This window comes from Tupaia chinensis, unplaced genomic scaffold (assembly GCF_000334495.1).
Source record: "Tupaia chinensis unplaced genomic scaffold, TupChi_1.0 Scaffold000528_1, whole genome shotgun sequence".
In the NCBI taxonomy this organism is placed as follows: Eukaryota; Metazoa; Chordata; class Mammalia; order Scandentia; family Tupaiidae; genus Tupaia; species Tupaia belangeri.
The window spans coordinates 6147326-6162953 of NW_006160041.1; the positions used below are offsets into that span (position 1 = coordinate 6147326).

Genomic DNA, 15628 nt, shown 5'->3' on the forward strand with positions numbered 1-15628 from the left:
AAAAGAAACGGGAATGCCTACTGGTCTTAGAGGTTTTCCCAACCCTCCACAATTCTTGGAATTTCCCTTCTTCTTCTATCATGCTAATGACTGACATCCTTTCCATCTTATCCACTTATATTTTCTCATTTCACCCGAGGATAGGTTCTGTGATGAAACATGGTATAAGTAGGGGGCCAGCAGGTAGTGTGGTCGTTAAGGCACTGAACTCCTACATGGTTGACCATTGTTCTAGTTCTGGACTTGGTGGCTTGCTTTCTCACTTTCCTTCCCTCCCTCTGTCTGTCTCTGGTGACACAAATGTCCTATAGCAAGTTAAATAATAATAATAATACATAAAATTAAATAAGTAATCCTTAAAAATCACAAGTAGACAAAAAGAAAAAGAAAAAAAAAAAAGGCACGACTACTTCATCCTTACGAACACATTTCCCCTCTACCAAGTTTAGTGTTCAAATTTAAAGCTTCAACCCTACAAGAAATTGCCCAAGAAAGTCACAAACCATTCCTTGAAAATATAAAAGAAACAGAACTCAGTTACTTTACACAAAGATCTACATATACTTGCTTTTCTCCTCATGTATCTCGGGAAATTGTCTAATTCACCCATGGCTTCTGTAAGATCCTTTAGGAAGTTCCATTTGCCATAATTACAGATATTTTGTATAATCTGCTCACTGTCACAACCATTCTAACATTCTACATGTTAATAATAGTTCTATCACATAGCTACTGGCTAACTGAAGAAGTAAAGGTTGGGACCAGCAGTTGGAGTAATGGCTAATGTCGCTGGACTCCCATGTAGTCGGCCGCGGTTCAAGTCCTGGACCCGGTGGCTTAAACTCACGCCTAGCGCATGTGCGTGCGTGCCCAAAATCCCGAGAGGAGAATGGAGGAAAAGGGATTGCGGAGAGGCCATCCCCCCTGGGGGGTGATTTCTCGCTGTCTGTCTCTCCGTCTCTCTCTTTCTGGGGAGGCCACCGATCCTATAGCTATAAAAAAAAAAAAAAAAAAAAAACCTCTCCAAAAAAAGAAAAAAAGGATAAGGAAAGACTAATTTTCCAGTGAAGCTATCTCTTTAGCAGGGCCAATATTAAGCAATATATAAGACTTCTCTGAAGTAGTATATTCTTACAGAGTTAGTGACAACGCCTATCTCAGGCCAGTCAGTGGCGAGGTGATTAAGGCAGCTGGATTTCACATGACCAACTGAGCAGTTTGAATACCAGACCCCAGCAGCTTGAAAAGCACACTGGACACATGTGCATGTGTGTCCAAAGTCCAAAACAGAGAAGTGGAAGAGAAAGGATTGGGCATAACCACTCCCCAGGGGAGGTGCTTTCTCACTTTCTTTCTCTCTCTCTTTTCTCTCTTGCAATGTGCACATGGCCCTCTAACAAATTTAAAAAAAAAAAATCTCATGTATTATTGTGAAAATTAAGTAATATATCTATATAAAGCACTTATCAATCTAGCATAAAAGCAGTGATCACAAATGTTAGTCATTGTTATTAATGGTGGTGGAAATATTATTTGTGTAACTAAGCAATATTCCAGAAGCCAGGAAACAAGCTTATCCTGGTTTGGCCACTAATAGGACCAAATTATTAATCTTTCTTAGGCATTTTCCTCATTTAAAAAAACGAAGGGGGGGGCGGCAGGTGGTGTGGAGGTTAAGGCGATGGATCCCACATGGCCAACTATACGCTTCAAGTCCCATACCTAGCAGCTTGGAAATCATGCAGGGTGTGTATGTATGTACTAAAATCCCAAGAGAAGACTAGAGAAGGGACTGTGGCACAGCCAACTGTGGCACTCCCAAGTGGGATCACCTTCTCTGGCAAGCTCACATACCCTATAACAAAAACTTAAAAAATAAAAAGAAAACAAATTGAATTAGATGATGTCTGAACTCAGTTTCAGCTCATAAATCTAAATTTCTGCAAAACCCAGACTAGAAACAGCTAGCTTCTTCCTACCACTTTTTCAAAGCCCAGGGTGTATGTGTCTAGTGAGTACCTAAGATAGCACACTGTCAAGAAAGGCGTGTCAATGTTGAAAACACATTTTGACTGAAGTAAGGCTTCTGTACACTCTACTATCACCCAAACCTTCTATATCTCTTTCCTTATTCTTGAACAAAACAAAACCCAGTTTCTTGTGAGCAAAGTATCGAAATTAAAAGAAAAAAGTACTACTGGGCTGGCCCCACGGCTAGGTAGTAAGGGAGCCAGATCCCACGTATCTGGCTGTGAGGTTTCAATCCTGGTCCCAGCAAGTTGAAAAACATGCCAGGTTCATGTTATCGCATGCCCAAAACCCCTACAGGATGGAGAAAGGGATGAGAAGGGACTGCAGTGTGGCATGCCCCATTTTTTCCTCCCTCTTCCTCTTTTCTCACACACACTGGCAAATTGGGAAACACATTCTATTAAAATATGCTTTGCTTAAGAAATAGTTGTGTAGGGTCAGCAGGTGATGTGGTGATTGAGGAGCTGGAGTCCCACACAACTGACAATGATACAAGTTCCAGACCTGGCGGCTTGCTTTCTCACTTTTCCTCTCTCTCTCTCTGATAAATGAATGTGCCCTATAGCAAATTAAAAATAATGATAATAAATAAAATGAAATAATTATTTTTTAAAAGAGTTGTTTAAATCATAACATTCTAAATTTATTTTTTTGTTTTTGTTTTTCACACCAGAGAGTACGTGTATGGTAAGAAAGCACCCTCTATGTAGCCTGGTCATGCCACAACCCTTTTTCCTCCAATTCTCCAACTCATCAGGATCCTGAATACTCATATGCCCTGGTACGTTTCTCAAGTCTGCAGGGCTTGGGACTTGAACTCTGGTCAGCCATGTGGTATCTGGCTTCCTCTGAGCAGCATGTTACCTGCTGTGCTACAGAGCTGGCCCAATTTTCTAAATTTCATGCTTCACTTTTAGCACCTCCAATTGGTCAACACAACCTGGACTCCTCAACCTGGACTCCTCACTTCAATGAAGCTCCTGTGATAATGGCAAATTTAATGAGTACTCACGTGCAGCTAAATGATGGCTACCATAACTCACCTAGCTTCCCAAGTAAATGAATTAGAAGTCAGAATCCACTGCCACACCCTATCATTATTGTCCATTTCCCTTCTGAAGTATTATTCCAATCTGTCCCTACTATTACGAGTCTGGTTCTTTCCTCTTACCAGTACTTTGCAAAGTGTAGTGATGTAATGACTCAGCTCATTGAGCTTCCTGCATCAGGTCACATATTCTACTAATAATTACTGAGTATCTACTACATAACACAATGAAAACGGCTTTAAGAATAAACTAACAAACCTGATATGAAACTTAGTCCCCACAGAGCCCACATTTCAGTGGAAACTTGTCCTTTCAGTCTATCCTCTGTAAATCGGTGGTCCTCAAAATTTGATTCCAGAGCCAATAACATCAGTATCACCTAAGAACTTGTTATATATGCTAGTTCTTGGGTCCCTCGCAAACAGCTCTGGGAGCAGACTCAGCAATCTATTGTAACAAACTGTTCAGGTTACTTGAAAACAGCTGCTTTAAAGTATAAACCAATATTTTTCAAATTGAGTCCTACATTAGTGGGTCATAGAAAGTCAATTTACAGTGGTTTTGTAAATGAAATTGAACTGAAAGTGCCATACCATACTGCACAGAGTAAGAACAGGTTTTTGCAGATTTCTGTTTCAGTTATACATACATGCATATACTCTTGTGTATTAATCAAAATACTATTCTTTCTTTCTTTCTCTCTCTCTCTCTCTCTCTTTCTTTCTTTCTTTCTTTCGGGGGGGAGAGGTTTTCGCTATAGGGCGCGTGCACTAGCCAGATAGACAGAGAGAGACATAGAGACAGAAAGCGAGAAATCAGCCCTCAGGGGGGATGGTCATGCCACAATCCCTTCTCCTCCATTCTCCTCTCGGGATCTTGGGCACACACACACACGCGCGCCCAGCATGAGTTTTTAAGCCACCGGGTCCGGGACGCAAACCGCGGTTGACTATGTGGGAGTCCAGCAACATAGCCATTACGCTAACTGCTGGTTCCCTCAAAATACTATTATTTCTTAAGGACAATCCAAGTCAAAAAGTTTGAGAAACACTGTCCTACATTGTTACCAAGGAGAAATTTCTCAAGTTTATAGATATGATATCTTCTGCTTAAAAACTGGATCCAGGGACCAGCCCATTATGTGGTGGTTAAGGCAGCTGGATCCCACATAGCCAAACACGGGGTTCAAGTCCTAAACCAGGTAGCTTGAGCAACATACCAGGTAAATGTGAGTGTGTACCCAAATTCTAAAAGGAGAAATAAAAGAAGGGATTGTGGGATTGTGGCGTGACCATACCCAAGAGGGGTACTTTCTCACTTTTTTTTTTTTCTCTCTCTCTCTGCCAAGTACATGCATTGTCTGGCAAATTAAAAGAAAACTAATCTACAGCAAACTAATCTACAGATACATTCAGTGACTTATCTAACAACCTGAAATACTTATTTATAAAGATGATTTCTGAGTCTCATTCTACAGTCCTGTGTCACTTAACAGGGATGGATACATACTAAAAAAATACATTGTTAAGTGATTTCACTGTTGTGCAAACATTGAGTATATTTATACAAACTAGATGATGATAGTCTACTGCACACCTAGGCTATACATACAGTAAAGCCTATTATATCATGAGACCACGATCACATACATGGTCAATTGTTGACCAAAATGCCTTTACATTGTGCAGGGACTGTGCTACTCCTTTCCTGTTTTACTCGCCAGAGCAGAAGCCCAAGTCTGCACTTTAACCAGCACCCAAGATAATCCTCACTCTAAGGACCAAGCTTCTTAGTACGGCATATGTTACCATAACCATATGCCAACTGCTACTACAACTTGCACTGTTTTCTAAAAGTACAAAACCACTTGTGAAATACTTCAGTTCCCTAAATATAGTATATATAACCTTAATATACTTTTCTTTGTAATCAGCAATCTTCCCTCACAATTTCCCAAACAAGGCAAATATCTAAGTAATTTAGTCTCAAAGAAAAGTAATCAGTCATTGTCTCTGTACGTTAGAGACATTTCTATGTTTGTACTCATCACACTTAAGTGTATATTCTCTACTAAAGTTTAAACTCCTGGGGCCAGAAGATGGTTTAATGGTTATGTTCCTAGACTCCCACATGGCCAATCGCAATTCTTGAAACTCACATCAAGTGTGTTTCCATGCACGACCAAAATCTTGAGATGAGAATGGAAAAGAAGAGATTGCAGCATGGTCATACCTGCCCAGGAAGTGATTTCTCACTTTCTGTCTCGTTCTGTCTCTCCAGCAAGTGCACGCTTTCTATAGCAAAAATCTCTATTTAAAAAAAAAAAAAAAGTATAAACTTCTTTTCAGGGCAGAGACTGTCTTATTCAGGATCTAACAAGTGACTAAAAACCTACCACCATTTCATATTAATTTCAAAGACAAAAAAGGAAAACCAAGTATTTTTGTGTGGACAGTGTTTCTGTATGTGGATATTAACAGCATTTTTAGCAGGTTAATTCTTTATTGCATAGGACAGTTCCATGGGGAGAGTGCAGGAAATGCAACATTCCTGGCCCTTGCCTACTAAATGCCAGAGAACGAGTCCAAAATCCATCGTGACACACAACGAGGCTCCACGCATTTCCAATAGCTTGGAGGTGGTGGAATTGGGTACCCTATTGAGAATCAGTATTAACCACATACCTTAATGCTATTTTAGATTATAGTACAAAAACAGTACGATTTAAGTACTTACATTAAGCTTATAATATCAAATAATGTAAAGTTAAAATTATCTGAATGATTACATTTTTTCTCCAGTTTCATTTTTATGTAATTTTTATTCATCAAAATATTCTATTTTTTCAAATCAGGTGTTGAAAATAACTAAAACACTGTTTTGGTGATAGTAATCAGCCTAATACTACTGAGGACAACTAAAAATAATTGTTATTCATCTATTTTGCTTAGAAAATAAAAAGAACTTTTTTCCTCATTTTTATACTAATCTCTTTTTCCTAACAAGTAACTATTTCCTCTAGCAGCCCTACTTCAGCAATGTTTGCCAGGTCTCTAAAATAGACATGGAGAAAATTCACCCTCTGTTCCCATAATGATCCAGATGTGCATCTGTGTATCATGTTAACTAGACCAACAACAAAAGTTCCTTGAGTTTTATATGCTTTCTAAGTACCTTACATATGCAGACTTTTTACAAAAATCCTTAAGATAAACATTATTATCTCTTTTTTTACAGAAAAAGAACCTAAAGAACAAGATGTCAGGTAGTGTATTCAATATTGCCACTTATTGATAATAGCAAACAATATGCTATGACTCGGATAATCTGACTCTAATGTCCCAATCAGGGCTGAACCCTGAAAGTAAATCTCTCTTTGAATTTTTGCCCAAGGAACCTTGCTTGCCAAATCCAAATTCCAGCTCTAGTTCAAGCTATTTTTTTAAAAAAGCTTTTTGCTATAGGGTGCCTGTGCTCACCAAAGGGATAAACAAAGAGGAAAAGTGAGAAATCATTCTCCCAGGGGGATGGCCACACCACAATCCCTTTGCCTCCATTCTCCTCTCGGGACTGGATTGTGGGATTGTGGCGTGACCATACCCAAGAGGGGTACTTTCTCACTTTTTTTTTTTTCTCTCTCTCTCTGCCAAGTACATGCATTGTCTGGCAAATTAAAAGAAAACTAATCTACAGCAAACTAATCTACAGATACATTCAGTGACTTATCTAACAACCTGAAATACTTATTTATAAAGATGATTTCTGAGTCTCATTCTACAGTCCTGTGTCACTTAACAGGGATGGATACATACTAAAAAAATACATTGTTAAGTGATTTCACTGTTGTGCAAACATTGAGTATATTTATACAAACTAGATGATGATAGTCTACTGCACACCTAGGCTATACATACAGTAAAGCCTATTATATCATGAGACCACGATCACATACATGGTCAATTGTTGACCAAAATGCCTTTACATTGTGCAGGGACTGTGCTACTCCTTTCCTGTTTTACTCGCCAGAGCAGAAGCCCAAGTCTGCACTTTAACCAGCACCCAAGATAATCCTCACTCTAAGGACCAAGCTTCTTAGTACGGCATATGTTACCATAACCATATGCCAACTGCTACTACAACTTGCACTGTTTTCTAAAAGTACAAAACCACTTGTGAAATACTTCAGTTCCCTAAATATAGTATATATAACCTTAATATACTTTTCTTTGTAATCAGCAATCTTCCCTCACAATTTCCCAAACAAGGCAAATATCTAAGTAATTTAGTCTCAAAGAAAAGTAATCAGTCATTGTCTCTGTACGTTAGAGACATTTCTATGTTTGTACTCATCACACTTAAGTGTATATTCTCTACTAAAGTTTAAACTCCTGGGGCCAGAAGATGGTTTAATGGTTATGTTCCTAGACTCCCACATGGCCAATCGCAATTCTTGAAACTCACATCAAGTGTGTTTCCATGCACGACCAAAATCTTGAGATGAGAATGGAAAAGAAGAGATTGCAGCATGGTCATACCTGCCCAGGAAGTGATTTCTCACTTTCTGTCTCGTTCTGTCTCTCCAGCAAGTGCACGCTTTCTATAGCAAAAATCTCTATTTAAAAAAAAAAAAAAAGTATAAACTTCTTTTCAGGGCAGAGACTGTCTTATTCAGGATCTAACAAGTGACTAAAAACCTACCACCATTTCATATTAATTTCAAAGACAAAAAAGGAAAACCAAGTATTTTTGTGTGGACAGTGTTTCTGTATGTGGATATTAACAGCATTTTTAGCAGGTTAATTCTTTATTGCATAGGACAGTTCCATGGGGAGAGTGCAGGAAATGCAACATTCCTGGCCCTTGCCTACTAAATGCCAGAGAACGAGTCCAAAATCCATCGTGACACACAACGAGGCTCCACGCATTTCCAATAGCTTGGAGGTGGTGGAATTGGGTACCCTATTGAGAATCAGTATTAACCACATACCTTAATGCTATTTTAGATTATAGTACAAAAACAGTACGATTTAAGTACTTACATTAAGCTTATAATATCAAATAATGTAAAGTTAAAATTATCTGAATGATTACATTTTTTCTCCAGTTTCATTTTTATGTAATTTTTATTCATCAAAATATTCTATTTTTTCAAATCAGGTGTTGAAAATAACTAAAACACTGTTTTGGTGATAGTAATCAGCCTAATACTACTGAGGACAACTAAAAATAATTGTTATTCATCTATTTTGCTTAGAAAATAAAAAGAACTTTTTTCCTCATTTTTATACTAATCTCTTTTTCCTAACAAGTAACTATTTCCTCTAGCAGCCCTACTTCAGCAATGTTTGCCAGGTCTCTAAAATAGACATGGAGAAAATTCACCCTCTGTTCCCATAATGATCCAGATGTGCATCTGTGTATCATGTTAACTAGACCAACAACAAAAGTTCCTTGAGTTTTATATGCTTTCTAAGTACCTTACATATGCAGACTTTTTACAAAAATCCTTAAGATAAACATTATTATCTCTTTTTTTACAGAAAAAGAACCTAAAGAACAAGATGTCAGGTAGTGTATTCAATATTGCCACTTATTGATAATAGCAAACAATATGCTATGACTCGGATAATCTGACTCTAATGTCCCAATCAGGGCTGAACCCTGAAAGTAAATCTCTCTTTGAATTTTTGCCCAAGGAACCTTGCTTGCCAAATCCAAATTCCAGCTCTAGTTCAAGCTATTTTTTTAAAAAAGCTTTTTGCTATAGGGTGCCTGTGCTCACCAAAGGGATAAACAAAGAGGAAAAGTGAGAAATCATTCTCCCAGGGGGATGGCCACACCACAATCCCTTTGCCTCCATTCTCCTCTCGGGACTTCTGGGCACACATGCAGATGCACCCAGTTTTCCAAGCCACTGGGTGGGAGCCTTCTACTGTATCACGTGGGATCCAGCGCCGTAACCTCCATGCCACCTGCTGACCCTGCAAGCTCCTAACTTTTAAACTGTACTGTTGCTATCAGAGCAGGTTGATGAAGCTCAGGAGTAGTTCAGTTATCACCCACCCAAAATCTAGCCACAACTCTGGTACTTTCTCTTCTTATTGCTAAGTACTACGGCACATGGAGACAAAAGGCCTAGGTTTATTTCTCTACTGCTTTCTGGCTAACTGACTTTCTCAAAGCACATTCCAAGTCAACTTTCTGATCAACAACATGTGACAAGAACTACTGCTCCCTGGCAGTATGCTGGGCTAGGAATAATGCCAAGGATTTCCCTACTTCCACAAAACATCACATCCTGGATAAAATGTATGACCAATTACAATTAAAGGTTCCCAAGAAATGATACTGGCAAAACAGAGCTTTCTCTAAGATCAAGTGAACAGCAGATTATTATTTAATCTGTGGTCCAAATGTTCACATACAACTAGAATATATCAAGTATTATTTATAACTAGAGTATATATGCAACATATATAGAATAATGGTTCTTGAAAGGGAATGACTTTGCCTCCAGAGATTTTTTTTGGCAATGCCTAGAGAGATTTTTGGGCACAACTGAAGAGTGCCACTGGCACCTAGTGGGCAGAGGCCAGTTATGCTGCTAACATCCTACCATGAACAGGGCAGCCTCTGCAAGAACTAGTCAATATGAAAACCTCAACAGAGTCAAGGTTGAGAAACCAGAAACAGAATCAGATAACATGACTATGTCCCATTGGAGGGATACTTTCTCCCTCTCCGTCTTTCTCTAACGAACACATGTACCTCTGACAACTGGGGGGAGAAAGAAGAATTGGGTTGAAATATTATCATCTGCCTTTCTTCATTTGTTTTATTTAATTAAAATTAGTAGTATTCAATTCCTGGGAACCAGCAGTTAGCATAATGGCTATGTCGCTGGACTCCCACGTAGTCGACAGCGGTTCGCGTCCCGGAATCGCCGGGCGCATGTGCGTGCAAGCCCAAGATCCCGAGAGGAGAATGGAGAAGGGATTGTGGTGTGACCACCCCCACTGGGGGGTGATTTCTCTCTTTCTGTCTCTATGTCTCTTTCTGTCTGGCAAGCGCACGTGCCCTATAGCGAAAACTTCTCACAAAACAGAGCTTTCTCTAAGATCAAGTGAACAGCAGATTATTATTTAATCTGTGGTCCAAATGTTCACATACAACTAGAATATATCAAGTATTATTTATAACTAGAGTATATATGCAACATATATAGAATAATGGTTCTTGAAAGGGAATGACTTTGCCTCCAGAGATTTTTTTTGGCAATGCCTAGAGAGATTTTTGGGCACAACTGAAGAGTGCCACTGGCACCTAGTGGGCAGAGGCCAGTTATGCTGCTAACATCCTACCATGAACAGGGCAGCCTCTGCAAGAACTAGTCAATATGAAAACCTCAACAGAGTCAAGGTTGAGAAACCAGAAACAGAATCAGATAACATGACTATGTCCCATTGGAGGGATACTTTCTCCCTCTCCGTCTTTCTCTAACGAACACATGTACCTCTGACAACTGGGGGGAGAAAGAAGAATTGGGTTGAAATATTATCATCTGCCTTTCTTCATTTGTTTTATTTAATTAAAATTAGTAGTATTCAATTCCTGGGAACCAGCAGTTAGCATAATGGCTATGTCGCTGGACTCCCACGTAGTCGACAGCGGTTCGCGTCCCGGAATCGCCGGGCGCATGTGCGTGCAAGCCCAAGATCCCGAGAGGAGAATGGAGAAGGGATTGTGGTGTGACCACCCCCACTGGGGGGTGATTTCTCTCTTTCTGTCTCTATGTCTCTTTCTGTCTGGCAAGCGCACGTGCCCTATAGCGAAAACTTCTCAAAAAAAAAAAAAAATTAGTAGTATTCCTCAGTTTTACTAATCGAATTTCAAAAAGCTTAATAGCCACATGTGTCTAATGGCTACCATTACTGGAGAGCACAGGTAAAGAAAATTTCTACCACCACAGAAAGTTCTATCAACAGTACTGCCTGTCTAGCTGTTAGATCTAGGGCACATCCTGCAAGTCTTAATGAGATCCTTAAAACATTTCGGGCAGAGAATTAAAATAACAAACTTATTTTAGTCTGTCTTATTTTTAACTTCAATTACAATCCAGGATAAGAAAGTATATTCCACTTAAAAACATCAAAAATATTTACCTATTTGTTCAGTTGCTTTGTTAACATTTGTTAACCAGCTTAGTTCAATATTTGCTGAATGTCAACCACATGTGTCAGACATTGTGGTAAAAGCTCAGGATTCAAATCTGAATAAACTACACGTTTTTCCATTAAAAATCAAACATTAGGGTTAGCCAATGACATGATAGTTAAGGCAGCTAAATCTCACAGGGCCAACTGCAAAGTTCGAGTCCCTGACCTGGTGGCTTGAAAACACACTGGATGTATATACATACTCAAAATTCCCAAAGGAGGGAGAAATGGAGGACAAAAAGGATTGCAGCTGATGTTCCACATCTGGAGTACTTTCTATCTGCTTTCTACCTGTCCCTCCTCTCTCCAGCAAGCCCAGGCACCCACTGGCAAATTTAAAAGCAAAAAAACAAAAATTAAACTAAAAGTCACAGCATGACTAACAAAATATATACATACAGTAGTCCCCCCTTTCCACAGTTTTGTGTTTTGCAGTTTCGATTATCCACAGCCACCCACGGCCCAAAAGTAGTAGCCAGAAATGAACAATTTCTAAGTTTAACGTTGCATGCCACTTGAGTAGTGTGATGAAATCTCACGCAGTCCCACTCTGTCCACACTGCACTCACTACTCTCACTTAGTAGCTGTCTTGGTTATCTGATTGACTGTCTCAATATGATACTGCTTGTGGTCAAGTAACACTATTTTACCAAAGAATAGCCCCAAAGCACAAAAGTAGTCATGCTAGTAGCTTGGATATGTCAAAGAGAGGCCATAAGATGCTTCCTTTAAATGAAAAGGTGAGAGTTCTTGTCTTATAAAGAAAGAAAGAAAAAAAAAAAAGTATATGCTGCAGTTGGTAAAACATATAGTAAAAACAAACCTATCCATGAAATTGTGACAAGAGAAAAAGAAATTCATGCTAGTTTTTCTCTCATACATGAAACTGCAAAAGTTACACTCACAGTGCATTAAGATGGAAAAGGCACTTAATTCATGGGTAGAAAATATGAACAAGACTATTTCCCAATGACAGCAAGTAGGTCCAGTACTATGCTGTTTCAGGCATCCCCTGGAGTTCTTGGATAAGAGGACTATGGTAGGGGACCAGCAGTTAGCGTAATGGCTATGTCGCTAGACTCCCATGTAGTCGACTGTGGTTCACATCCCGGACCCAGTGGCTTAAAACTCACGCCGGGCGCTTGTGCATGCGTGCCCACGATCCCGAGAGGAGAACAGAGGAGAAGGGATTGCAGCATGGCCATCCCCCCTGGGGGGTGATTTCTCGCTTTCTGTCTCTCTGCTCTCTCTGTGTGGCGAGTGCACGCGCCCTATAGCAAAAACCTCTCCCCCCCAAAAAAAGAGGACTACAGTATACTGAACAGTCAAATGCATCTTGCTCCAAAGACAGTTCATTTTCTTTAGAGAAAATACCTTGATTCTTCTGAGACCGTAAGAAAAAAATCGGCTCTTCAGATTTTAACAGTGAAAACAAGAGTAGATAACAAAAAACCTGAACTGATGACAATCTGACCCATGGGAAATTATTTAAAATCCTTAGTATGACTTTTGTATACCTGAAAATACTATATATTCTACAGCAGGTCACAAACTACAAGGACAACTTTTATATCAGTATAACATAAACTGCAGAACACACTTCCATGTATCACTAAGGATTCAAAATAAGCTTGTTGTCTTACTCTTCAGACTCCTGATATTCTTTACAATATTTAAGATTACATTGTTTTTCTTCTAACTCATGTTCCAGAATTGGCATTCTTAAGTTTTTGATACCTACTCTTCACAATTAATGACCCAATATTTCTCTCAAGGTAAACAAATATTTCCTTATCTCACTTGGACCTATATACTTTTCCTTCCTCACATGGGCAGGTTTTGTCTTTTTTTTTTTTATTTTAAATTTTGCCACTGGGTAAGTGTGCTCTCTGGAAAGGGAGGGAGGGAGGGAGGGAGAGAGAGAAAGTAACCTTTATGGTAGATGACCACATAGCAATCCCTTTGCCTCCATTTTTCCCTCATTTCAGGATTTTGAGCACACATGCACATGCGCCTGGTGTGTTTTTCAAGCCACCAAGTCCAAGTTGCACAGTTGGTCATTTGAGATCCAGTCACTTAACCTCCCTGTCACTGGCTAGCCCCAGGCAAATTCTTGTTGAAAACTCTAGAGAAGCTACCCACAGATGCCTAAATAAGTTAGAACACATTTCATCACCATACTAAAGATTTGCTTTATTTAAATAATGGGTTTCTAAATTGCAGCCTCCAAACCTCTGTTAAATGTGTAAATGAGATCACAACAAATGTTCCTTTGTATTTATTAATTGTGATTATTTGTACACTGTTCTAACAGCAGTCAATATTCAATTTCCTAACTAGCAGTTCTAAAACCGTTTGAACTCAGGACCCTTTATCACTCTCAAAAAATCCTAAGAACCTAAAGGAGGTTTTGAGTACATGAATTATGTCTATCTAGATATTAATAACAGAAATTCTTTTAAAATTTACTAATTCAGAAATAACAATGTATCCATTACATGTTCACATATTGGGTTGTTGGGAAAGTCATGATGTATTTTAGCACAGAAAAACACGTCACGACTTTCCTGACAACCTAACAGATAACTGTTTTTCTGAAAACAATCACATTTTCCTACCAAAATTGAGTAAGAATGATAAAAGACTTAAGATGAAATAGTTGGATTTAGAGCAAGCAGGCGGCATGGTATTAAGGTGCTGGATTCCCACATGGCTTACAGTCGTTCAAGTCCCAGGCCTCATGGCTTGCTTTCTCACTCTCTCTGGTCAAATTAAAGTTAATTAACTAACTTAATTAAGAATTCTTTTTTGGGTGTACCAGCAGTTAGCATAATGGCTATGTCACTGGACTCCCAAGTACTCGAACGCAGTTCGCGTCCCGGACTCGGTGGCTTAAACCTCGCGCTGGGCGCGTATGCGTGCGTCCCCAAGATCCTGCGAGGAGAATGAAGGAGAAGGGACTGCGGCGTGGCCATCCTCCCTGGGGGGTGATTTCTCGCTTTCTGTCTCTCTGTCTCTCTCTGTCTGTCTGGCAAGCGCACGCACCCTATAGCAAAAACCTCTCCAAAAAATAAAAAAGAATTTTTTTTAATTCTTTCATTTTATTTATCATCATTATTATTATTGTTTAATTTGACACAGACACGTATCAGAGAGAGAGAGTGAGTGTGTGAGAAAACAAGCCACCAGGCCCAGGATCTGAACCACGGTTGGCCATGTGGGAGTCCAGTTCCCCAACCTCCATGCCACCTGCGGCCCCAAGAATTCTTTTTTAAAAAAGAAAATAGTTGGATTCTCATAGCAGCCTCTGAAAACAAAAGATACTAATAAACTGTATCTTAAGTATTTCTGCTTAAACACAAGAGATAGGAAACCAGCTCTCCTTGCAAGATGTATCATGAACTTAACATTTGCCCCACATAAAGGATCTGACTAAAGAACCTAAAATTCTTTTACCAAGCACTTACTGAATTCCTACAACTTAAACACATTTAGAATATAGATACATTAAAACCATGCTGTCTAAAAAAATAAATAAAAAACCGTTCTAGGCATTGCTATTAATTAGAACCATAAAATGTGTAATGCTGATTGTCCAATAACAGCTAATGCTCCTACTAGGCATTCTACTAAGCATTTTACTGATATATGGTTATTACATTTAATTCTCAACCCCATAAGGTAAGTACACCAGATCTTAAATATAAAGAAACAAATACAAAAATAGGTTGTCTAAGGTCAGAAGAATGGATAGTCAAGTTGGGATTTAAAACCAGCATTCACTCAACCGTCTCCTCCAACAAAATCCAATGTTCATCCTACAGAAAAATTATAGATTGATTTCTGGCTAAAGAAAATGTTTTAAGAAAATATCAATACTTTAAAAAGAGACAAACTCACAGTTTTTAGTTCCATGAGGACTTGTTCATCCACTCCATCATCCAGAAAGATGTCTCTGACATCATTAATAACATCTTCGATCACAGATCTATATAATTTAGGCTTTAAAGGAAAAACAAAACTGTTGAGAAACACCAGTTTTATAGGTTAAAATGTACAAGTTATCACAAATTCAAAACGAAGGCAATACACCTGTCATTTTGCCAATGATCTAAAACTTACTCTATACTACATGACTTTAAAGGTATGGCCATCCTAATGAACATAATCTGCCCTAGTTAAAGTGGATGGTTATATACATGTATTTTTTAAAGAGGTTTTTGCCTTAGGAACCATGCATTTGCTGGAGAGAGACAGAGACAGTGAGAGGGAAAGTAAGACATCACTCCCTGCAGGGGAGATAGCCACACCACAATCCCTTCTCCTCCAGA

At 39.0% G+C, this 15628-nt stretch overlaps 1 protein-coding gene across 1 annotated transcript in view; it reads right to left on the minus strand.

The window, feature by feature from the left end:
• GTF2A1 (general transcription factor IIA subunit 1) overlaps nucleotides 1-15312 on the minus strand; it is a 50035-nt gene extending 34723 nt beyond the window's left edge. The window contains exon 1 of the mRNA XM_006157106.3: nucleotides 15198-15312. Coding sequence (XP_006157168.1) covers nucleotides 15198-15212 — 15 coding nt within the window. The 5' untranslated portion in view covers nucleotides 15213-15312. The remainder of the gene's footprint in view (nucleotides 1-15197) is intronic.
• Between the last annotated feature and the right edge of the window lie 316 nt (nucleotides 15313-15628).